At 44.6% G+C, this 26202-nt stretch overlaps 1 protein-coding gene and 1 long non-coding RNA gene across 2 annotated transcripts; one reads left to right on the plus strand and one right to left on the minus strand.

Annotated features, from left to right (window-relative positions):
• Nucleotides 1-11876: 11876 nt before the first annotated feature.
• Nucleotides 11877-21426, plus strand: LOC129475550 (uncharacterized). The gene is made up of 3 exons (XR_008654822.1): nt 11877-11935; nt 19325-19385; nt 21305-21426. It is a non-coding gene; the product is annotated as an uncharacterized lncRNA (long non-coding RNA).
• A 1845-nt stretch (nt 21427-23271) lies between these two features.
• SOX3 (SRY-box transcription factor 3) lies at nt 23272-25431 on the minus strand. Its single transcript, XM_055267678.2, has one exon. The coding sequence runs from the start codon at nt 25353-25355 to the stop codon at nt 24012-24014; it is 1344 nt and encodes a 447-aa protein (XP_055123653.1). The 5' UTR covers nt 25356-25431; the 3' UTR covers nt 23272-24011.
• Between the last annotated feature and the right edge of the window lie 771 nt (nt 25432-26202).

Genomic DNA, 26202 nt, shown 5'->3' on the forward strand with positions numbered 1-26202 from the left:
ATCCTGCAGCCGTGGAAAAAATAATAAGGGACTAATATAAACAACTTTACACTCATAAATTTAACAACTTGGAAGAGATGCATCAACTCCTACAAAACCACAAACTACCAGAATTCAGCCAAGATGAAATAGACCATATGATATTGATATTAGGATAGGCAAATATATCAATAGAACAGGATAGAGAAGTTGGCAAACTTTCTCACAAAGGGCTAGATAGTAAATATTTAGTCTCTGTTCGAACTACTCAACTCTACTGCACAAAAAGCAGCCTTAAGCAATACTTGAATGAGCATATATGTGTTCCAATAAGACTTTGTTTATGAATACTGAAGTCCTAATTGTATGTTTTGTGTGTCGCAGAATATATTTCTTTTAATTTTTTGCAATCATTTAAAAATGCAAAAACAATCCTTAGCTTGAGAGTCAATAAAAACAGCACATAATTTGGTTGGAGACAAGTAGGATGATTCACATGGCCATGGAGACTTAAATATGGCCACATTACCTTAGAGGGATTTTAGGCAAGTCATCCAAAAAACTAGGTAATGGTGAAGGGTGGGAGAGAACAAAACGAACCACTGATGTGGTGGCTATGGGGAACAACTTGGAGGAAGCACCCTCTCTCTGCCACGTGGGTCAACAGAATTCAATATGTGGAGAAGAGGGAGTGGCAGATCAGATTGGGAAGGCTCTTTATGTGGTGTTAAAGAAACCCCCTTTCTCCAATCACAGCATCTTAGCCTCCCCACCGCCACCCAAACACCAATGGAGGTGTTGGGGTTGTGTTTTGTGATGTCTCAGACACTCCAGGGCTACCATTGGCTGGAGCACTGCCTGGGTAACCAAACAAAGCTTAAGAGTGTGGCTTGGCCTTGCCCCAGGGAGGGTACATACAGGGAGGGGAAGAGCCCTGGGACAGACCACTGGGAGGTTTCAACTTGGCTGAGATTTACAAGCAAACCACAGATATTTATTACAGATAAGGACCAACCAACCACAAGAGCAGAACAATCAGCCGCAAGTGCTCAAGGTGAAAAGAAAGAGGGGACAACCCCCTGCCAGTGCAAGTGCAGAGACAGTTGTCAGGTCAGATGACCCCACCCATGTTTCTTCTCTTCTTCCCCATACATTCCCCCAAGATGACTACCCTCTCCTGGCCTGGCACAAACCCCTCCTCAGCCTGCATCCCTTATGAAGCCCCTCTTCCCATCCCATCTCCAACCTCTTCCCTTAAACCATTGCCCTTTTGTGCTCACTCTGTTGCCTTCCCAGGTACCCAAGACAGCCATGAGGATATTAATTACTCCTTTACCCTTCTGCGGGCAAAAATAAGTCCTCTGAAACATCTATTACCCAATCAAGAAAGCATAAGAGAGGGGGAAAAAAAAGCCAACAATAATTGTCTGTTACCACATATTGACTAAGAAATGAAATCAGAACCAAGAGATCCCCAGAGAATGCCACCAATCCAAGTAAGCCCTGTATGTAAGAAGGGAGAGAGGGAAGTGGAGTCCCACGGTTAGCCAGACATTGAAAATAAGGACAGGGGGAAGACTGAACATGGAAAACAAATTTCCTTCTCCGCACTTCGTCTCACAGGCAAGTGGGAAAAGGGGCTTGGTGTTTCTGCATGTCGGGGTGAGGGAGCAGGTAGGAATAGAAATGGGAAGGGCCCAGCTGGGTCGAGGTGTGCTGTGTGGACGATACCAATGTAATAGTGGCAATCTTCCCACAAAGGCAGACAACAAAATCACTTCTAGGCCACCTTCCTCACAGTAGTATGTGTTGTACCTCACCCGATGCTGTGAGCACCTGAAGGCCTCAGAAAGACCAAAAAAAGTACCCTACAGAAAGTCACCACCAGTATCACCATGCAATAAAATAATAGTGTTTGGAAGCTACAGACGCAACACCAATTGGGGCACTCACTAAGATACTTAGGGTGGGGCAGTGGCCTTCCAAAGGCAGGGTAGTGAGAGTGGTGCCCCCACCCCAGTGCAGGCAATAATAGGTAGCATTATCTCCCTGTTTTTAGGAAATTTTATTTTTGGAGAATTTCAATAGTAGAATAAAAGTGAATAATAGTTGATCTTGTTTTTATTAGTAGACACAGACAAACTATCTCAAAAATCTACCTAGAAAGGTGGAGGCCGTAGAATAAATAAAACAATCTTGAAGAAAGAAGAATAGCATAGGAACACTGATTGTATCTAATATGAAGTCTCACTACACAGCTACAGTAATTATGACAGTGTGGCAGAGGGATAGATAACATTGATTAATAGAGCACAAAAAAGAATTCATAAATAGACTCACAAAGAAGCCCAACTTATTTTTGACATCGTTGCAAAAGCAATTCAACACCATTTTGGAGTAATTGGACACCCACAGACAATAAATAAATAACATCTATCCAAACCTTGTACTTTAAGCAGACATTAACTCAAAATGAATCACAGACTTAATTATAAACTGTAAAACTCTAAGACTTTTAGAAAAAAAGCCTAGGCAAGATATAGGGCTTGCTGAAGACGTTGTAGACGTGATATCCAAAGCATAGCCCAAAAGAGGAAAATTTAATGAATAAGACCTCATCAAAACTAAAAGTTCTGCTCTGGGAAAGATGCTGTTAAAAGGATGAAAAGACAAGCTCCACAGAATAAGAAAAATATTGACGAACACTATCTGACAAAGAGCTTCTATCTAGAATATATAAAGAGCTCTCAAAATTCAACAGTAAAAATAAGAAAAATTCAATTAGAAAACAGGCATTTGTGGAGATAGTTTAAGCATGCTCAGTAGCTGCTGGTAGGAAAGTAAACAATGTGAGGGAAAAGTGCTTTGTTAACTAGACATTTCCTTAGTTACCTAATGAGAAGTACCTCTGGCTGACTGCTAAGTTTTTACTGGCCACTTACATTTCTTTGGTCCAACAGATGGGTGAGATGTCCAGAGTCATTTTGAGGTCAGTAAACATCCCCAACTAAGAAAAAGCATGCCGGGAAATCAATTGAACACAAAGCTAGGGAATTTAACACCACTCTTCAGTTCTGTATAGACAAAAATCTGGGTAAAATGTTTTAATTCTTTTGATTTATACTAGATAACATTATTATGATATATATTGCTATATGGATTACATTAATCGTAATATAAAGTTATGTAAATGGTAACCCCAGTTTTGAAGCAAAGATTCGAATTCATTCTCTGCAGAATGCAAGTGAGTGTTTGACCTGGGACCAGAATTATGTATGTTACTCTACTTCTCTAGGTATACACAGTGGGTGCTCAAGAAGTACTCATTGTGCATACGTATTTGAATTTTTAAGTTTATGTAGAAATGTATTTTCGTGAGTGGACGAATGTATCTCAAAACAAGTTCCGAAGAATATTTAATTTTTCCCACAGTAAAGGAAGGGAAAAGAAAGTGGTGCTTCTCACTCTTGATAAAATATCAGTATTCACTAGCAAGGTTCCCTCAGTCATCAACATGGATACATGATAGGTTTATCTTAAATTAGTTTTTAGTATTGTATGGAGGCAAGGACACTAAGCTGGTAACCAAAAGCCCCGAGTCCTAGTCCACGCTCCACCACTAACTCCTGGTATGGCTTTGCTGAAACTCCTTCTCCTTTCTGGGCTTGCATTTCCATCTGAAAGATGTGGGGTTTGGAGTAGAATATGACATCGGCCCTTTCTTGAAATTCTATGAGTGTGTGTGTCTGTATCTTTTTATTTATGTATTTTGGTGGATAAAAATGCTTTTTTGGGCCAGGTGTGGTGGCCCATGCCTGTGATCCCAGCACTTTGGGAGGCCAAGGCGGGAGGATCGCCTGAGTTCAGGAGTTTGAGACCAGCCTGACCAACATGGAGAAACCCCGTCTCTACTAAAAATACAAAATTAGCCTGGTGTGGTGGTGGGTGCCTGTAATCCCAGCTACTCGGGAGGCTGAGGCAGGAGAATTGTTTGAACCTGGGAGGCGGAGGTTGCAGTGAGCCAAGATAGTGCCATTGCACTCCAGCCTGGGCAACAAGAGTGAAACTCTGTCTCAAAAAAAAAAAAAAAAAAAAGCTTTTTTGATCAGAGTCTATAACCTAAGCCATTACATTTAACAACAACAACAATAACAACAACAACAACAACAGGCAACATGGGGAGACTCCATCTCTACATAAAACTAGAAAATTATTAGCCCAGCATGGTGAGGTGTTCCTGAAGTCCCAGCTACTTGGGAAACCGAGATGGGAGGATTGCTCGAGCCCAAGAGTTTGAGGCTGTAGTGAACTATGATTAGGCCATTGCACTACAGCCTGAGTGACAGGGTAACACCCAATCTCGGAAAAAAAAAAAAAAAGAAAGAAAAGGAAAGAAAGAAAGAAGAAAGAAAGAAAGAAAGAAAGAAAGAAAGAAACAAAGAAAGAAAGAAAGAAAGAAAGAAAAAGAAGAAAGAAAGAAAGAAAAAGAAAAAAGAAACCCTGTTTTCTGTATGCTTAGGCACAATTAAAAGACTGAATAAATTCTATGCTCAGCGAATCACAAGAGTAGGGGATCTTGGAATCTGGCAGCTACTGGTAAAGTAGTCAAAGGATGTCACTGAGAAGCAACAGTTTCAGTAAGTAGTTTTCCTATGTACTGCAACTTGGAGTGTCTTGCTAATAATATCTGTGACTAAAAATATTGTAGCTTGTTCAGTTTAACAGTCCCTGTGGAGATCAAATGCTGGAATTTCATGAGCTTTCAAGATCTTAAAATCATCATCAACAGCATGCAGCCATGTCTGTCCAAATCTCAATCTGGTCCTGAGTTTATTATGACACAACAAATGAAGCTGAGCTCAGTGGCTGTGGGAGGTTAAGTCTTAGAGGCAATACGGGAGTTCTTATTCTATTCTTGCTGGATGTTCCCCAATAGCTCTCTAGGGTCTAGGTATAACGATAAAAGAAGCTAACTTTTTCCTTTCTTTTAGAATCCTTCCCTGAAAAGAACTTCCGAGTGCCTTCCCAGACCCTCTCCGAAAGGAAGCCCCAGACCTTCTCAGGAGCCTGCCCCAGTATTGTGCAGCCCTTACTGTCCAAGCCATTTCGCTTTAGTTCTGACACGATTTCTTTGGGTTAGTTTTGAAGCTGAAGTCCTGGATCCTGGGGTCAAGGAGCCTAAGAGTCAATCATGGCGGTGACTTTAGTTCAGTATGGATAGAGGGTTTGGTATAGATATGAGAAGAATAAAGACCTGATGACATGCCAGGAATCAAATGGGTTAAGTCTGGAGGTAGTGTATATAAATGCGCAGGATTACAAAATGAATTGGACTAGAAATCAATGTCCCCTGTACTCCCATTGTCCAAATGGCAGAAATAGAAAATATAAGTGGGTACTTACCCAGTGACCAGAATTCGCTTTTAAAAATTCTAAGTGGCAGCCAGGCACGATGGCTCACACCTGTAATCCCAGCACTTTGGGAGGCCGAGGCAGGCGGATCACCTGAGGTCGGGAGTTTGAGACCAGCCTGACCAACATGGAGAAACCTCATCTCTACTAAAAATGCAAAATTATTCAGGTGTGGTGGTACATGCCTGTAATCCCAGCTACTCGGGAGGCTGAGGCAAGAGAATCGTTTGAACCCAGGAGATGGAGGTTGCAGTGAGCCAAGATCGCACCATTGCACTCCAGCCTGGGCAACAAGAGTGAAAATTCATCTCAAAAAATAAATTATAAGTGGCAATCAGTTTGATTATATATATATGATTTTATATATGTGTACATATATATATGACAATCAGTTTGATTTTATATATACATAAATATATATTTTAAATATACAGAGGTTGAATATTTATCATATATATGGGAGTGTCCATACACACACTCCCATATATATGATAAATATTCAACCTTCATATATAGATAGATACACACAAACACTCCCATATATATGATAAATATTCAAAATGTGTATTTTATAAATATATAACCCAAATTATATACAATATATGAAATTATATATAATTATATATTAATTTATATTAATTATAAAATTGGCCCAAGCTACCTCTATAGAATAGCAGCTGGGAAGAATGTGTTGGATGACAGAATCAAGACCTGACAATGAAGTGGGATTGAGTAGCTAAATTAATCAATATGAAATTTATTGCGAGTCAACAGTGTAATGTACCTGCTCATAGACTTCTGGGCTGGTGAAACTTGCTCTTCAGTGTGGGAAAGTGAGTCCTGCTCTGCTCTGCCCTAGTCAAACCCCACCCAGTGTTCACTTCTGGCTGCTACACTGTACTGATAGATGAAGAAATATTGCAAAATTTTCTCAGGAGAGACACAAGAAAATTGAAGAGCACCTAGAACCTTCCAAATGAGAAAAAGTTGAAGGAAGTGAGAGTGATTGGCTTGGAGATGAGCACAATTAGTGCACAGTGCTGTCCTAGGAGAAATAGAGAGGAAACTCTGTAAGTCCCCACTAGGAGGAATGGGTGGCAGGTACAAAACAGAATAGTAAGAGCTTTTCAAACAGGGCCACTTTGCCCCACAAGGTGGTGACCTGTTCATCCCTGGAGGCCTCCAAGCTGGGCATCCATTTAGCTGGGACACTCAAATGTGACATGAATGAGATCCATGGCACATCATGTGCCTCAACATGTGGAAATAGTAGAGTATCTCCTCTAGGAAATATGTATATAATGTAAAATTCGGGAAAAATGGATGGAAACTTTCCATAAGGCACATCTTTTATCAGAAAGAATATAGAGATGCCCTGTGACATACCTAGAGCCGAAGAAGCCAAGAAGAGTGGCTCTTACTAAAGCAGACCTGGCCATCATGTTTTTAAGCAAGCACAACCCTGGGCAACGTCCTCTTGAGAATGGCTTACCTCCTAGTCTGCTGTGCTCTTTTCATAGTCTAGGCCCTTCCACCCTCCCCAAATGAACTGCAATTGAAGTGTTGACAGGCTTGAAGAAAGTGATCAAAAGTAGATTGAAACTCACTGTCGACAAGAATGTTCTTATGCATGGCTGAGTTGAGGGACATCTGAGAGTTTAGACATCAGGAATTGCTCTGAGCAAACAAGTTACAATTCCCTGGGAAATTGTCTTTCGACCTCATTTGTCCTTGACAAATGTTCATCAAAGACATGCTGTAGTTCTGTGTCTTGTCCTGCAAACCATACCCCCTCCAGACACAGTACTGCTAGCTTGCTCACCAGTGGAAACATTCTTAAGATAGAAGTAAGATCTTCTCATTTCTGGAAACTATTTTTCTAAATTTTCTTTATCTCTAGTAATTTTCTTTCCCCTTTCTTCCATCCTTTTTCATCTCAAATGAATATTTTAATGGATATGTCTTTACAATAAAGACAAAAAAGAGAATGCTTTGTAAGAATGGAAAAATCAAAGTTATTGCAGACAAGGTTGATGTGGAACATTGTTTTTTTCAGACTGTGGGAAAGTTATGCAACAACTGTTGATCTATTAAAACTTAACCTAAGGCTGGGCGCGGGGGCTTCCACCTGTAATCCGAGAACTTTGGGAGGCCGAGGTGGGCGGATCACCTGAGGTTAGGAGTTCAAGACCAGTCTGACCAACATGGAGAAACCCCATCTCTACTAAAAATACAAAATTAGCTGGGCGTGGTGGTGCATGCCTGTAATTCCAGCTACTTGGGAGTCTGAGGCAGGCGAATGGCTTGAACCCGGGAGGTGGAGGTTGCAGTGAACCGAGATCACGCCATTGCCTGGGCAACAAGAGCAAAACTCCGTCTCAAAAAAAAGACTTAACCTAGAACTCATATTCTCAGTCTATTGTTTGCTTACTTCTTTACTCTAGTGGCTTAAATCTGCCTTAAAGACTCAAATATTATACAGTGTAACAACATATGGAACAGTGGAAAGTGGACTGAAAAGGAATGCCAGTGGTTCTTCATTCTGCAGCAATACCACTTAATGAATGAGCCAACAATCGTGCCTTTCAGACCTTATTAGACTCTCAGGGAGCCTTCTAGGACATCTTGTCCTACCCCTTTATTTTATACCTGAGGCCCAGAGGGGAAGTTAATGAGGACTAATGAAGGGTAGACCTCAGGTTACCCAGTGGCCTATTCATTAAGTATTCTTTCCACTACACCACAGAACCCCTCAACATAAAGAAGTCACAGATTCACAGATTTGCAATAAAGCAGCCAATGACTTTATCAAGACTTGTGGTTCAAATAATAACAGCCACTATTCATTAAGCACTTTATGTGTGTTATCTCATTTATTGGGTCACAACTTGAAATAAGCAGTCTGATTCCATTTTTTGATGTTTGACTGCTGGCCGCTTTTAAGCTTCAGCCCCCTCTTCCCACTGTTCCCCACATCTGGGCAAGCTTTTCTTTTTTTTTTGAGATGGAGTCTTGCTCTGTTGCCCAGGCTGGAGTGCAGTGGCGTGATCTCGGCTCACCGCAACCTCCGCCTCCTGGGTTCACGCCATTCTCCTGCCTCAGCCTCCCGAGTAGCTGGGACTACAGGCGCCCGCCTCCGCGCCCGGCTAATTTTTTGTATTTTTAGTAGAAACGGGGTTTCACCATGTTAGCCAAGATGGTCTCAATCTCCTGACCTCGTGATCCGCCCGCCTCGGCCTCCCAAAGTGCTGGGATTACAGGTGTGAGCCACGGCGCCCGGCCTGGGCAAGCTTTTAAGAAAGCTTGGGCACTACCTCCTTTAGTGCTGGCAGGATTCAAACCACATAAGCCCCTGACCATGAGTGAGAACCCATACCCTGGTCCTACCTCCTAGCCACAATAAAACCCCCTGTCCAATCTCCTTTTCTGGCTCTCTCAAGCCAGTTTTGAGCCAGCTTGGGATGCCTGCCCTGCTCTCCCTTGGAGAGCCCCAATTATGCAATTAACAAACCTTTTCATACACTTTTTGTTTGTGTTTGACATTGGACCAAATTTTGGGTAGATGGTCACAACCGAACTGAGAGGTATGTGCCGTTATAATCAGCATTTTGCAGATGGGGAAACTGAAGAATAGAAAGGTCAACATAATATACTGAGGCTTCTAAAAGGCTACAAAATTATAGAAACCACTTCTGAAAATAAACATACTGCTAATATTTCAATTCGGACCTAAGAAAATGTAATAGTTTGTGTGCGCTATTGAAATGTAAGCAAAGAATCTATAATAAATCTTTGACTCTTACTTAAAGTTCTTGCCCAAGGTCACACAGTTACTGATGGGGCTGGGATTGAAACCCAGGCACTAAGACTCTGGAATCTATACTCTAAGCATCTCAAACTGATATTCGTCCAATTGCAAAGCCAATTGCTCTTTCCACTGCAGCAGGAAAGTAAACCTGGATTGCATAAAGCTATAGAAAGGCTGTGTCTAGAATAATAATAATAATAATAGTATATGCTAGGCATTGCTAAGTCTTTTATTTAATCTTTTCTACAACTCTGTAAAGTCAATACCATTATTGTCTCCATTTTACAGATAAGGAAATTGGAGGCTCAGAGAGCTTAGGAAATAATATCCAAGGTCACAGAGGTTCTTGCAAAGCCTCTGCTTACTACCTGTGTGACCTTGGATATTATTTGTCTTGAGAAACTACATGGGTTGATTTATTAGAGGTCATAGTCTAATGTTCATTTGGAATGTGGAGTTTTGGATTCTTCCAGGATTGTAATAATAAAGGTAATGTTTTTCCCGTATTGAGTGATAAGCCCCTTATATACATTCTCCTATTTAAACTTAGAGCGATGCTATAAAGTAAGTGCTGCTATTATTCCCATTTTGCAGAAGAGGTACTTGAGTCTAAGAGAGGTTCACAAAACATATTCAATGAAAGCAAGCTAAGCTATGGACTTGGGTAGAAGCTGAAATTTAAAATCCAACTGGTTACACTGGTCAAGCTCTGAAAGACTTACCGGCTTCACAATTTGAGCCCTAATTCTTTCCTCTCTCCACTGAAAGTACACAATATCTAGCAAGAACCTCACTATATCTTTGGGATTTTGACACACAACCAGCTGCCCTGCCACAGCCCTCCCCACATCAGCACTTCGTGAGCTGTTGCAGCATATTCCTCCTCAGCACCTCCTGTCAGATTCCTCATTCTTGCTGATTTCAGAGCCTGCACTGTCACTGGAATTGCCCTTGCTGCTGTAGCTACTCAGGCATCACATGCTGCAAGTCCTTGTTATCTCTAGGACAGCTCTTTTTGGTATGTTAAGGACTAATTCAGTAGAAAAGGAAGAAGAAGGAAAGGAGAACATTCTGCTGTCCATACATTTCTTCCCATGAATATCCTGGAGCTTGTAGCTCTGGAAATGGAAATCCGTGTACCCAGAAAGGAGAATGCTGAATGAACCTACAGAAAATGGAGAAGAATGCAGTTACTGGAGGAGGCCCAAGAGTGGTCCTCCAGGACCATAAACTCCTGCAAACAAATTCAGCCCTACAACAAAACTGAAAAGTGGATGGAATTTCTTCTGATTTATTTACTCCAAATTAGAATGTGATTCTCGCCACCTTATCATGCAGGAAGTCTATGTTCACACAAGATGGAGATAATAATAGGGCTCATGTTGATTCTAACAGGAATGGAGAAGCATCACCTGCAGGCTTATTTTTAAACTTCTGTTTTTCCTACCTTTGGCAAATCATAGATTTTAGGGGGCAACAGGGAGCCTAAAGGCAGTGAAGTTACTTTTGTAGGAGTAGCAAGAGCACTTGAGTTGATGGAAGGAGGTCTGGCTAAGCTTGTTAGTTGTTCCAACTCAGTCACTGAATAGCAGTGTAACCTCAGACAAATGCGTTCGTTTCTTCTCTCAAGCCCTCCAAGTCCTACCTCATTTGAACTTCAATAATCTATGCCTTTTTCTCTTTTGTACAGCTCTAGCTCTATTTGGTTTTATTCAAGAAAATGACAAAGTGGCATCAACAGCGTCTCATCATGTATGCCAGGCACTGTGTAAGTTCCTCAAATGGAACTGCATACAAAGAGTTTGGGAGGCACAGACAGGGATAGTCAGGGTAAGAATCTGAAAGGAGGTGCCACTGAAGCTGTGCCTCAAAGGATGAGAGGCAGAAAACAAGACCAGGCAGCCAGAGGAGCATACACTCTTCACTGCCTCTGAAATTGTGGAAGGACCTAGAAGAACCTGGTTTGTTTCAGGGAACCTGGGAATCATGGGAAATTTGGTATTGCTGTAGAGGAAGATTGTGTTGATATGAAACAAGACCAAGGAGCTAAGAAGTCAGGAACAGATCACGGAGGGCCTTGGATGGCTTGCCAAGGAGCTTGTATTTTGTCCTGTGGGTAGCACAGGTTGCCAACAGAGTTGGTTTTTAGCAGCACCATCACATAATCAGATTGTTTTCATAGGAAAACTGCTCTGGTTTCAATATGAAAGATGACCTGGAGCAAGGTGACCCTGGAGCCCTGGAGGCCAGTGGGATGCTAGTGCCTGCGTTACATTCCAGCCAAAGACAAGGACCTTCTAGTTGAAAGACTTTAAGTTGGTTTCCAATGATCTCTGCCTGCTGACATTCAGGCCCCTTGTTTATTCCCCTCCCCTTGAGTGTGGCCTGGACCTGATGTCTCACTCCTATAAACAGAATACAGTAAAGGTGATGGATGACTCTTCTGAGATTAGGTTACAGAAAGGCTATGACTTCCAAAATCAGCTGCCATGTCATGAGCGGCCCTATGGAGAGGTTCAGATGGCAAATGGCTTATGTCCCTGGCCAAAACCTGGCTAGAACCAGAGGCCTGCCCACCAGCCACTTAAGTGAACTGGGAAGTAGATCTTCTGGGGCAGGCCAACAGCCACATCAGTTACCTTGGAAATGGATCCTACCCCAGCGGAACCTTGTAAGAGATCCTGAACCAGGTGGGCCACACCAAAATTCCTGAGCCACAGAAACTGGAATTAACAAGTAGGGTATCTGTTGTTTTATACTGCCAACATTTGAGATCATTTCTTACACAGCAATAGATAAGTAATACAAGCCCCAATAAGGCAGTGGCAATGAAAAGCGGATGAATTCTGAAAATGTGAACAAGCTGGGTTGGAGTGTGAGAAGGAAACAGATATCTAGGCAGACATCGACACTATTTAATTAAGATGGAAAATAAAGTAGGAGGTGTTGCTTTGGGGAGGAATATGATATACTAGTTTGCTGGCCAAAGTTTGAGGGCCTGTGGGACACCCCTGTAAATATACTTAGGAGGCAGCAGGATTCAAAGGGCAGAGGTTTAGGAGAATCATATGGACTGGACATTTGGGAGTATTAATGTAGAGGTGGCTTAGGAAGTGCAACACTGAAGCCCTGGAGATCCTCAACATTTCATCAAACCAGTGTTATTGTGTGTATGTGTTTTTGTGTGTACTATCTATGTATATCTTCTCCTAAGCAACTACTTCGCATCCTAAAAAAAAAAATGTCCTTGTCTTTGCAGCCATTTTTGGGTTTTCATTTTACCTCACTAAAGACTCCAAATATGAGTGACTCTCTTCACCTTTCAGATTAACCTGAACCCTCTCCAAATTGGACAAGTTCCCTTTTTAAGTGTGCTGCGTAAATCTGCTGTTGATTTCTGCTGCTTGTAATTATTGGCAACATCTCTACAGTTCATATGTTGTTTACATACTCAGCCTAATTTATTTTTCCCAAAGAAATTATATAATGTGACATAGCAGGAGAGCTTGTTAGAAGAAACACAGTACATGAAGAGTCGAGAAGATGTCAAGTTGACCCAGAGATCTTTATCAGGGGCTGATGGTGGTGAGTGTGTTTCTAGCTAACCTGCAGAATGTAAACAGAGCCTGCAGACAGACTGAAAGACAGCTCTATCAGCTGTGCTGGAAGTGTTGACAACACTATCCTACCCAGGGTGTGAGCACAGAAGTTTGTTACCATTCCAATTTTGCTGAGCTGCTTGGGGCTTTTGACATTACAGATATCCTGTTCCTGCACAGAGTCTCATAGAAGAATCTTAAAGTTAGAAAGCACCTTAGAGGTCTTCTCAGAAAAGAATGCACAGACTAATTCTGAATGTTTGAAACTATCTACTTGCAAATAATGTTATTTCAATTGTGCAATTAATAAAGCAACAAATAGAATCATTTTCAATTGAGCAATGCTAGTAGATGGAATATGTTTTTATTAACCTACAAAACCACATTATATTTAATGGGGCAATGGTTCATTTGAACAAAAGTGATGTAGATATTAATGTGATTATACATGGAAACATATAGTACCAAACTAAAGTCACATATCAAAATCTATTCTTTTCACTTTAAAAGTTTAAGAACTGGCCAGGCATGGTGGCTCATGCCTGTAATCCCAGCACTTTGGGAGGCCGAGGCAGGCAGATCACGAGGTCAGGGGTTCGAGAACAGCCTGGCCAACATGGTGAAACCCCATCTCTACTAAAAATACAAAAATTAGCTGGGTGTGGTGGCGGGCACCTGTAATCCCAGCTACTCGGGAGGCTGAGGCAGAATTGCTTGAACCCGGGAGGCAGAGGTTGCAGTGAGCCGAGATTGCGCCACTGCCCTCCAGCCTGGGCGACAGAGCGAGACTCCGTCTCAAAAAAAAAAAAAAAAAAAAAAGTTTAAGAACTTAAACTCCTTTTCTTGTGCTCTCTATCTCTGTTCATGCTACCTGTCTCTCTAGTGACCCCCAACCAGGATGAAGAAGAGACTCACCCTGCTTACCTACCTCTTGATCTTACCACTTCCCATGCTCATTGCTACTGGACTCAGTCAGAGATTGCTTTCTTGCCTTAACCAAAATCAAACAGCCTCTTGGCTATTCTCTCTGCCTCTAGCCTCTTCCTTGTCCAATTTGTTCTTCACACCGTAGTCAGTTGATCTTTATAAAGCACTGACCAAAATCATTTCATGGTTTCCACTGAGTACAGAATCAAGTCACAACCCCTTAGCATGACATTCAAGGCCCACGAATATGACGTTTTTTACCTCTCCAGCCTCATTTCCCATGACATCACTCCATCCACTCCCTCCAAAGCCATGCTCTTTAACCACATAAAGTTCCCTGACTCCAAGATAGATGAGTGTGTTTTTTGCATGCTGTTCTATCAGCCCAGAATGCCCACCACCCCTTCTTTTCCTATGAAATTTCTATGTATACTGTAAGGCTCAGCTTAAATATTCTCTTCTCCAGGAATCCCCTTCTTTGACTCTCTCACGAACCCTGGCTCTACCATGGAATGGTTCCCATTTCATTTTGTCTCAAGAATGAGACCTGTTGACCTTCTCTCTCCAAACCTACATGTGAGCCATATGACTTCCTTTTGTTCCCAGATCGTTGCACACTTCCCGACACATAGGTTGCCTCAAAAGTGTTTATAGAGTAAATAAATCATGAGCATTAGCAAAGCTTTCTAACATATTTCAAAAGTCCTTGAAGGTTTCATGTTTAGATAAAAATTGAAGTTCATTAAATGTTTTGAATACTGTTTAATAAGTATTATACATTTTTTATTTTTGCTCATCGGGGATTGTCAAGATCCACATATAATAGCATATTTATCATTAGTTAATAAAATGTAAGAGTAAAATAAACATGGTAATTTAAACTTCAGTTATGTTTGATTGACATTTTCATAGAGAATACATACTTTAAAAAGAAACAGGCTCTTAACTACTTCTTTAAATAGGACCCTTTTGTCAATGAAAATTTTATTTAATACAAAAGTTCTCACTTTTAAAATTTTTGAGGAGAGTTGCTACCACAAGAACCCAATTTGAAATTCTAGATTTTTAGGAACAAATTCTAGACTTTTAGTAACTAAAAAGATTACTTTGTTTTTCTTTTGGGAATGTTTTGTCCTTTTCTATATACCCTCAAACTGAGAAGGTGGTATTTCTGGTGGAGATGGAAAGAACACATTCAGCCTTATTAAAGGCAAGTTGAGGGTAGTTGTAAAAATCATTGAACAGGGAGGGAGAATACCCAAGCTCTAGTTCATTGACTCTGGCATTAACAAGCTATGCGACCTTGTTATGCCTGTGTCTCTCTGGGCCTCAGTTTCCCTGTATGTAAAATGAGAGTGCTGGATTAGATTATTTCTGAGGACTTCTCCTGTTCTAACAGACTAGGTTAGCAGAATGCATTTGGATTTGAGGTAGCAGCTGGTTAGTACAATAGCCCCTAGCACTGGACAGCTTTCTCTCAAACACCTCTCCTAGTATCAGCCACCAGAGCCCCAGGTGTTTTTTTAAGTTCAAATAGCCACTTTATTGATATGTAACTTAATACCATAAAATTCATCCATGTAAAATTTAAAATTCAATGGGTTTTAGAATATTCAAAGTGGTGCAACCATCGTCCCAATCAATTTTAGAACATTTTCACCATGCAAAAAAGAAACCCTGTACACATTAGCAGTAACTCTCTATTTCCTCCCAACCCCTCCAGCCACAGACAAACGCTAATCTAATTTCTGTTTCTATAGATGTGCCTTTTCTGGATATTTATACAAATGGAATCATACAATATATAATCTTTTACAGTTGGCTTCTTTCACTTGTTAATGTTTTCAAGGTTCATCGATGTTCATCATTTATTTTTCAGAAAAACAACTTGATTGGCCATGGTCATGATGGCTCACACCTGTAATCCCAGCACTTTGGGAGAGCGAGGTGGGCAGATCACTTGAGGCCAGGAATTTGAGACCAGCCTGGCCAACATGGCGAAAACCCGTATCCACTAAAAATACAAAAATCAGCTGGGTGTGGTGGCGCATGCCTATAGTCCCAGCTACCGGGCAGGCTGAGACAGAAGAATTGTTCGAACCTGGGAGGTGGAGGTCACAGTGATCCGAGATCGTGCCACTGCACTCCGCCCTGGGTGACAGAAGGAGATCCTGTCTCAGAAAAATAAAGAATAAACTTTACTTTTCAGAACAGTTTTGGATTACAGAAAAATTGGGAAGATTGTACAGAGAGTTCCCATACAATGCCATATCCCATTTCCCTTATAATTAACGTCTTATGTTAGTGTGGTACATTTGTTATAATTAATGAACCAATACTGATATGTTATTACTATATAAACGCCATACTTTATTCAGATTTCCTCAGGTTTTCCCTAAAGTCCTTTTTCTTTTCCAGAATCCTATCAGAATACCATAATAATTTACATTACAATAGTAGTCATGTCTCCTTAGGCTACTCGTGGCTGTTTCTTAGCCTTTTGTTGTTTTTTGATGACCTTGACAGTTTTGAGGATTGCTGGTCAGGTGTTTTGTAGAAGGTCCCTCAATTAGAATTTGTCTGACACTTTTCTTATGATTCACCTGGGATTATTGTTTTGGGGAGGAAGACTGCAGAGGTAAAGTGCCATTCTCATCACGTCATATCAAGGCTACATGCTATCAACATGATTTATGACTGTTGATGTTGACCTTGATAATCTGGATTTGATAGGGTTTGTCAGGTTTCTCCACTGCAGTTATCCTTTTTGCCTGTTTTCCATACAGTTTTGGAAGATACTCACTATGAGCAGCCCACACTTAAGGCATAGGGAGTTGTGCTCCACTACCCTGAGTCCAGAGTATCTACATAAATTATTTTGACTTCTTCTGCACAGATTTGTCTCTTCCTCTCCTCTTATTTATTCATTTACTTATTTATTTATATCAGCGTGGATACATGCGTTTTTTAATACTTTAGGTTATAATCCGATACTGCTTTATTCATTTTGTTGCTCAAATTGTTCCAATTTGGTCACTGGGAGCTATTTTAGTTGGCTACTGTGTTCCTTTGACACAGAGCATCATTGTAGTTTATCTGTCTTCTCTCTCCCTATCCCTATTTCTCTCTCTCTCTCTGTCTGTCTCTTTTTCCTTCCCTTACTTTCCATCACTGCAAGACGCAACAGGCTTATTTTGTATACTTCTGGCCTCAGTCCTAGAATCAGTCATTTTCCCAAAGATCCCTGGTTCCTTTTATTGAAGAATGATATTAGAAACTAAGATCTGGGCACTAGGTGTACTCATTGTAACTGGGATGTCTCTGCTTCCAGGTCCTCTCAGCTGACAGAACAAAGAAATATGTGTGTGGATCCTAGCCCCTGTATATACTAGTACTCGATTTCCTTTCATTGCAGAATACTATTCATTGTATGGATATATCGAATTTTATTTACCTATTAATCATGTAATCGACATTTAGGTTGTTTCTACTTTTGGGCTATTATCAATAGTGCTGTTACTAACATTAGTTTACAGATTTTTGCGCGAAAATATGTTTTCATTTTTCTTGGTTATTCCCTAGAGTGAAATTGCTGGGTCATATGGTAAATCAATGCTGAACCTTTTAAGATACTGCGGGACTTGTTTCAAAGAGTTTTGCACTCTCACTAGCACTGAATAAAGATTCCAATTTTCCCACATCTTTGGCAACACTTGTTATTGTCTACTTTTAAATTGTTATTATAATAACCATGTTATTTGTGAGTGGTATCTCATTGTGGTTTTGATATGCATTTCCCTGATGACTAATGATGTTTAGCATCTTTCCATGGGCTTATTGTCCATTTGTACATTTTCCTTGGGAAAAAGTGTCTACTCAAGTCCTCTGCCCATTTTTAATTAGGTTGTTTTTGTATTATTTAGTTTCAAGAGTTTTTATATAGTCTAGACATAAACCCCTGATCAGATATATGATTTGCACATATTTTTTTCAATTCTGCAGGTTGTCTTTTCACTTTCTCAATGGTGTTCTTTGAAGCAAAACATTTTTAATTTTTATGAAGTTCAATGGATTTATTTTTGTGTGTCTGTTTATGCTTTTGGTGTCATATGGCTTTCTTTTCATTATTAATGGTGAAGACTGATTGTGCCTTCTTCTGTGCCAAGAACTAGCCTCAGCAATGAGAAGCATCACTCATAGTGGGAAGTACACATTCTGACCAGAGAATACTCCCTCTTTTCTGAAAGGTCAACAGAGGCTATTGAGAAAGTGATCATAATAGCTTACATAAGCCAAATGTGGTAGCATGTGCCTGTGGTCCCAGCTACTCAGGAGGCTGAGGCAGGAGGATTGCTTGAGCCCAGGAGTCTGAAGCTGCAGTGTACTATGATGGAACCTGTGAATAGTCACTGCACTCTAGGCTGGCAACACAGCGAGATCCTGTCCCTAAAAAAAGTTTTTTTAAAAAAAATTTACAAAGATAATAATAACTAACACATACTGCACAATGTGTGCCAGGCACTGTGCTTAGCTCTCAAAGCACCATTTTTTATTGAATCCTTGACAACAAACTGGACACAAATGTCCCCACTTGACATTTCAACAAATTGAGTCTCAGAGTAAGTGATGTCCTCAAGAGCCCACAGCTGGTAAGAGATGGAGACAAAACATTATAAATTCAATCTTGATTTTCACTGATCCTATTGTCTTCAAGTCCCCAGGGCACCCATTCCTAAACATGCAATAAACACTCATGAATATTCTGAGAGCCTCCTACAAAATAGGCATTGTGCTGAGTATTGGTGAAGAGTAGACACGGTCTTTGCCTTCATGGAGCTTACAGACTAGAAAGCAGACAAGAGGCAGAATCATACAAATAAATTAAAATGATCACTGGAATCAGTGCTTGGAAAGGCACCCAGAGCTATAACAGCTTATAAGAAGGAGATCCGTCCTATTCTGAAGAAGGGCACCATGAAAACCTTTCTAAAAGAAGTGGTGCTAGGGCCAGGCATCGTGCCTCATGCCTGTAATCCCAGAACTTTGGAAGGCTGAGGTTGGAGGATTGCTTGAGGCCAAGAGTTGGAGACCAGCCTGGGCCACATAGCAAGACTCTGTCTCTCCAAAAATAAGAAAAGAAAAAGTGGCTGAGTATGGTGGCTCACACCTGTAATTTCAGCACTTTGGGAAGCTGAGGCAGGAGGATTGCTTGAGCCCAGGAGTTCAAGACCACTCTGGACAACATAGTGAGGCCCCATCTCTACGAAAAAAAAAAAAAAAAAGTGATGCTTGAACTGGGATGTTCAGAAGGACACTGGACTATTTGAGAAGCAAGCTTGGAAAAGAACATTCTAGGCAGAGGAAATAGCAAGTTCAAAAGCCCTGAGGCAAGAAAGAAACCGTGTCTTTTTGTCAATAGATGTAATTGTTAGGAAATCTGTGCTTGATGTGTGGATTTGGGGGAAATCCTACAGATGCAAAAAATGAAATATGTACAGTGCATAATAATCTTTAAGACAATTACTAGACTTTAAAATGTGTTGAGATATGAAACTAACACAAACCATAATCTATTTATTCAACAAACATTTCTCAAAAGGAATCCTGGCTGAGGTTGAGCAAAGGAAGACTAAGAGGTCCAAGGAGTTGAACCCAGAGAGGTAGGTAAGAGCTGGATCAGGCAATGCTTTTGAGAGTTGGGATATTTTTAAAAGAGCAATCAATAGGAAGCCACCAGAAAGTTCTTTAAAAAGTAACAGTGAAAGGATTTATGTTGGGCAAGTGGAGTGAATGTTTTAGGGAAAATGGGTTGAAGCGGGCAGAGTAGAAGCAGTGAGAACAGGTAGAAGAAGGCCATGGCAGAGGTCCAACAAGAAATGACAGTGGTGGTGTGGATGAGGATGGTGACGATGGAAAGGAGAGACACAGCATGTTGTATGTATTCCACTCAGCTGGTTGGTGCTCACCTAACCTCTCTTCTGCCTGACCTGGGAACACATCCCTGGGCTTGCTCTCTGCCCCCTTCTCAAGAGGGCAGTGAGGGTTGATTGGGCCCCTGCATTTAAGCGCCTTCTGGTTCCTCAGCGGCCCCAGCTCCCCGCAGCCCAGGCTGTTCAGCTTGGCTCCCAAGGAGGTCTTTTTCTCCAGTGAGTGGGTCTGAAGAATGACGGAGCCGCTCACTAATCTGATCCTGCTCCTGCTTACTGAGGAGGGGAATTGGCAGGGGGTTGCCCTGGTGTGCTTCTCCTGCTTGTGTTAACTGCAGGCCCCAACCTGGAGAAAAGCTAGAGGATTACTGCTCCTGGGGCTCCCTGCCCCCTCCTCACCCCAAAACAGCTGAAGGAAAGGCTTGAACTTTTCTCTTTCACAAGGAGACACAATTTTGTATTTGTGATAGGGAGAGAATATATTTTAAACCTGCCGTTTCTAGTGATAACAGGAATGCAATCCTATTAGAGAAAATTGGAAAGTACAAGAAGGATGACTAACCAGTATTCATAACACTACCCTGCATTTTTGCATGTTTCTCCAGTCAAATATACTTATTTTTAAATAGTCAAGGTCATATACACTGAATATAGTTCTGTGTATCTCGCTGTTTACGCTTTGTGCTTTAAGCTTTTCCCTGTGTCATTAAAAATTTCTCTGTAAACGATTTTCATGTCTGCAAAGCAGACTTTTTAAAACATTTTACTTAACCTTTCTCCATTTGTTGGACCTTTGGTCTGTTTGGAACTTTTTTGCATAAGAAGGGCTGTGATGAATATCTTTGTTATAAATCTTTGGCTGCATTTTGGATGCGCTTCTTCAGCCCCCACCCTCACCCACTCCTAGATTTCTAGAAGGGGGATTAATGAAGGAAGTTGTATAGTCAGAAGACAGGAAAGCAAAACTCTACCTAGGGTAATTCCCATCAAAAAGTAGCTCTGCACCTATCATAGAAGCTAAAAAATGGACTAGTCATTTTCCCTCGGTAAGGACTTGATGCTTCCCACATCATTTCATTCACCAAGAGGTGGCTAGTAGGTGTCTCTGTGTCAGGAATTGCCTTTCTCTAGAGGCCCCGCTGGATTATGGCTTTGAGGGGCAGCTGGGGCTGTGATTTCACTGGTTTATCTCTTGGTTTTGTGGCCGGCAGAGGAGAGAGTACTCTCCCAGGCCTGGGAGTGTGGTTCCACTGCGCCGCGGTAGAACCAGCTAGGCAACCTTGAGCACGGTCATTTCCCCTTTTGGGGGCCAGTTTCCTCCTATGTAAAACAAGGAAGAGGAGGGAGGAGGAATTGGAGTTTGACCAGATTTCATTATTGTTGCTGTTTAAGCAGCAGAACGCTTATTACAAATTAAACCTTATCAGAACCCCAATCTATAAAATAGATTAAGGTACAGTTGCCCTGATAGACGTGAGTGGGGAGGAGTGGGGGAGGGGCCCCAGTTTGAAAACTCTGGCCTAGAAGATGAAAGTTTCATTCTAGTTCAGTTCAGTTCTCTTCCCTATTGCTGAAGGAAAGAAAAAAAATCATTTTTCATCTGTATTTAAATCCTCCTAATGTGCTGATTGATGACATCTTTTCTCTTAAAGGCAATTTGGAAATCAGACAAAGTGAAGCACAAAGCCATGGATGTTTAGAGAGAGTGAGCGGTATGTGAGACACACTGAAAGGGTGACCCTGGCACTTCTAAGAAGGCAGCAGCACAATGGACTCTTCGAAAGAGGCAGTGTCAGAGTTTATTCCCCTGTTGGCACCGCCTCCCACAGTGGGGGCGAATTGCTTGTTTTTACCCTCCCTTTCCTGGAGTCATTTCAGACCAAATTTGAGTCCACAATTGCTAGCAATTGGAAACCCAGAGTAACCTACGGACAGGTATTTTATTGAAGGCCAAACACGGTGAAAAATATGATGGGAGGATAGATAGGACAAAAGAGTTTCCTCTCGCCCCTGGGTTTTTGGAGCACCCGGGTTGAGGGGCCAGGGCAGATGAAGCTCACTGACCAGGCAGCTTGCGGGTTTGCTCCAATCACAGCAGCAAGGATTGAAGCACCAACCAGCCGGGAGGGGCGCGAGGTCTGTGGCCCTGGGATTGGGAGAAGGGGGAGTGGTACCAAGGCTGAGGCTGAACCCGAACCCGAGCCTGGACGCGCGGCAGGACCAGGAGGAGGACTGGGTGGAGGGCAAAGCGTATGGGTCTGTACATCAACGCCGGCCCCCTCCCACCCCATGCTGCACAGTGGGACATGGAATGCGGGGGCTGAGGGGTGGCAGTGGAAATGTCTTAGGGGGCTGGTGCTGCCTTCCCAGGGACACCCGACCTTTCTTGGAGAGGCGGAGTGGGTTTAGTCTCCAGGATCCGCAGTGATGTGTAAAAAGCGGGCACGACCCCCGAAGCCTCAGAAAGCCCCCTCCCCACCCCCCTACCAGGCCCTCCCCGGCCCGCAGGTGAATGACTGGCCCACACAAAGGAAGCCGGCTGGAAATGTGGAATTCGGACCAATTTACCGGAGACTCTGTCGCCTAGGGTCCCAGCGGACCTCAAGCAAAGAAATCTGTGGTCAGTAGTGGATGAGGATAAAAACAGTGCACCAGGCCAAGCTTATTGGAAAGGCTGAGTTTAGTTATTCTGGGATAGCGAGGTAACAGGATTAAAGGGATTAAGGAAATCACCTCAAACAGCTGAGGAGGGGGTAAAAAAACACTGGTTCTATTTGTTTTCTTCCTAGGCCCCAAACAGATACACTGGGGCCGTGTGGCTGGGCGCGAAACTAAAGGCCCTTCGAGGGGCACAGTGGAACGGCCAAGGGTCAGGGACTGGAGGAAAGTGGGGAGGGGGATGGAGTAGAAAGCGGGCTCGAGTCTCTGGATGAAAAGGAGTCTTCCCTGGAAAACAAATAGGTGGACTGAGTTGACACGTTAAAAACAAAACGCCTAGGAGGAGTTTCGGAGATCTTTGAAAATCTAAGGAGTACTTTTTAATACCAAATCTTCCAGCGCTGAATGTTGACTCCGGCGGTTCAGCTACCAGGGTTGAAATGTATTTGTTTCCTGCTGGGGATCCCTGTAACCACTTATTTTTAATAGGATCATCGAGATTTCCGAAGGGTTTTCGTTTTGTAAATATTTCAGCTAGGCTCAAATGTCTTCCCGCCCCAGTGCACAAAGGTAAAAGTGCCCCGTTTATGGTCGGTTTCAGCGGCCGCGCCTTTCCAGCCCCGCCTCGCGTGGCTGCGGCAGCAGACACTTTCAGCAGACGCTCACTGTGATCAACAAGTGCGCGGCCGCGGGCTCTGCGCCTTAGCTACTGTGTGCCCGCTCTCGGGAGACGCTCCTAGAAGACAAGCCGCTTTCTACTCCGAGTTTCAGTTGAGAATATTGGAAGCTGGTGTATGGTGGATCACCAGTAGTTAAAAGGAAACCACTTCAGATTATGCTTGCCTCCCCCCAGGTCCCACCCCGCCCCTAGGATGGGATCTCAGTTGTAAAACCGAGTGTTGGTCCCTCCCCAACCTGCAAAAAAGTTTCAGGGCCGCAAAATTATCAGGACTCCATCATGTTGGTTATAAAATTTATTGATCTCTCATTTAGGAATTAAGAGTAAAAGCTTGAAAAACCTGAAACAAAGTAGCCCCTCCCCACTACCCAAACGAAATCTGAACACATTAGCGCGACGAAATATCAAACAGATCACGGCAGAAATCACCAACTCAACATGACTGGACAGAAGCTGTCCCGCGGCCAGGGGCGGCGAGGCGGGAGACACACGCACACCTGGCTATAAACTAACATTGGCTTTAGCTGCCGCGCCGCTTGGAGCGGTCAGCGCCCCAAAAAACCACGAGGAAAACAGACGCGACAGGACTGGGGGCGTAGGCGTTGCAGTTCTCCAGCTAGCCTCACCCGATACTATGTTTCTCCCATTCACTCCTTGGCTAACTGCAAACTAACAAGACAACATTTTCAAATGTAACAGAATAACCCTGGAACTCAGGTGGAGGAGTGGGGGCTGTTTTTTCTTTGCAAATAACACAGCGATTCCCAGCCTACAAAGGTGAAAGAAGGAGCAGCGGCGTGGGGCAAGAGAGCTCTCTAGAAGTCCCATTTTCGCTGCTCCTGACTTATTTTTGCTTTTGTACAAAACCCGACAGCTACAGCAAAACTTTCAGTCCTCCCCATCATCGGTACAAGGCAACAGTCCCAGGCAAGCAAAGCTAAACAAGGCGTCCCAACTTGGGGGTGCGGGGCGGGGGTGGGAGTGGGGGTGGGCAACAAGGGTGGACGAGCGCAGGCCGGTGCTCAGATGTGTGTCAGCGGCACCGTTCCGTTGACTGCAGTCCCGGCGCCCTGGTAGTGCTGGTGCACGCCGTGCAGGCGACCGCCGGGCAGCGGAGAGGCGGCGTCGGCCGCGTCCCCGCCGGGTGGCAGGTACATGCTGATCATGTCGCGCAGGTCGCCGAGGCACGCGCGCTGAGAGTGCGATGCGATGGCGGGCGGCGGCGAGCTGGGCTCGGACTTCACTACCGAGCCCATGGGGCCCAGGCTCATGGCGGCTGCGGCCGCAGCTGCGGCCGCGGCGGTGGCGGGCTGCTGCCCGTAGGCGGCGGCCGCCGCGGCGGCTGTGGCTGAGGGCGCCATGCCCCCGTAGCCCGAGGCGGCGGCGGCCGCGGCAGCGACGTTCATGTAGCTCTGAGCGCCGGGCGGCATCATGGGGCTGTACTGCAGGCCGGCCATGTCGTAGCGGTGCATCGGCGGCAGCGCGGGCGGCGGCGGCGGGCTGCTCATGCTCGGGGGCTGCGCGTAGCCCAGCTGCTCCTGTACCAGCGAGTACGCGCCGTTGGCCCAGCCGTTCACGTGCGTGTACGTGTCCAGGCGCTGGCCCACGCCCACCGGACTGCTGGCGGCAGCGGCTGCGGCCGCAGCAGCGGCAGCGGCGGCGGCGGCACCGGGGGGCAGCAGGCCGCTGGGCAGGGAGTACTTATCTTTCTTGAGCAGCGTCTTGGTCTTGCGGCGCGGTCGGTACTTGTAGTCCGGATACTCCTTCATGTGTACTGCGCGAAGTCGCTTGGCCTCGTCGATGAATGGTCGCTTTTCGGCGTCGGTCAGCAGTTTCCAGTCGGCGCCCAAGCGCTTGCTGATCTCAGAATTGTGCATCTTGGGGTTCTCCAGGGCCATTTTGCGCCGCTGCCCGCGGGACCATACCATGAAGGCGTTCATGGGCCGTTTCACACGGTCCTGGTCTGTGCCCCCGCCACCGCCGCTCGCACCACCGCTGCTGCCGCCGCCCGCGTTCGCGCCGCCGGCTGCGTTCGCACTACTCTTGCCTGCGCCTCCCGGGGCTGCGGGGCCTCCGGTGCCCGCCGCTTGTGTGGGTGTCCCTACGGGGTTCTTGAGTTCAGTCTCCAGAAGGCTGTACATTGCCGGGGCGGGAAGAAGGTGCGCCAGCGTGGCGGGAGGAGAAGATGCTCCCGGGGCTGGAGCGGCCACGGTGAAAAGGCCCTGGGACTCCGTCGGAGCGGAGCTTGGGGGCCTGTGGGCCAGCGAGTCCGGCGGGAAGGGTAGGCTTATCAAAATGCTCCGCGCCAAGTCAGCAGGAACCCGCGGGCTTCTCGCACCTGATGCGTTGTCTCGAACAGGTCGCATTCACAGTCTGGCTGGGCTCTAGCCGGGCCCCTTATATACCTGCTCGGATCCCCCGGGGTTGGGGCTTGGCCCGCCCCTCGCAACCCGGAGAACCCGTGATTGACAGGTTCGTAGGGATGCGCCCTGGCCAATCATTACCGAGCCCCCGTTCGGCCTGGCTGGAAAAAAAAAAGTTCGGGGAGCCCTTTCGTTCACCCCACGCCCCTCTTTGGCCTAGTGACGTGGTAAGAGTTACTTAGGAGGCGGGAGTCCACGAGGCCCACTCAGAGGCCAACAATTAGGGTTTGAAAAAGTTTGAAAGAACGAAACCTGAGGAGGTGACGGGGGGGGGAGGGGGGAGGGGACACGCGAGCAGATTGGGGGGAGGGGGCAGAGGGGCGCCTTCGGAATTTAGAAAACAACTTTGCAACCCTGTCAAGGCCGACCGGCGCCCCATCCCCCGGCCAGCCCGCAAAGCTTCCCGTTGTCTGCACGGAGGTTTTCTGGCCGCTTCTGCTGCCAGCGCTACCCCGGCCGGCTTAGGGACTCCAGGCTCATTGGAAGTGCTCCTGGCTGCGTCTCCAAGAAGCTCTCCCTGGAATTGGCCGCTGGTTGTCCAGATCTTTCTCTAGGAGGGCCAGTGCGTCCAGGACGCAGCGTGGGTCAGGGGCCCGGGCATGAGAGACAGGCTTCAGGACTGCGGGGTGCATTCGGCTGTGAGGCTCTTGGGGGTTTGCGGGAGGGCGGGCAAGCAGTCAGTCGCCCGTCTCCTGAGCCTGGCGGAGGCGCTCGCACAAGGTGGTGAGGAGAGTATGTGTGGGACGTAGGGGGTGAACTGGCCTCCGCTCTCTCGATCCTGGCCCCCGCT

This window comes from Symphalangus syndactylus, chromosome X (genome assembly GCF_028878055.3).
Source record: "Symphalangus syndactylus isolate Jambi chromosome X, NHGRI_mSymSyn1-v2.1_pri, whole genome shotgun sequence".
Lineage (NCBI taxonomy): Eukaryota > Metazoa > Chordata > Mammalia > Primates > Hylobatidae > Symphalangus > Symphalangus syndactylus.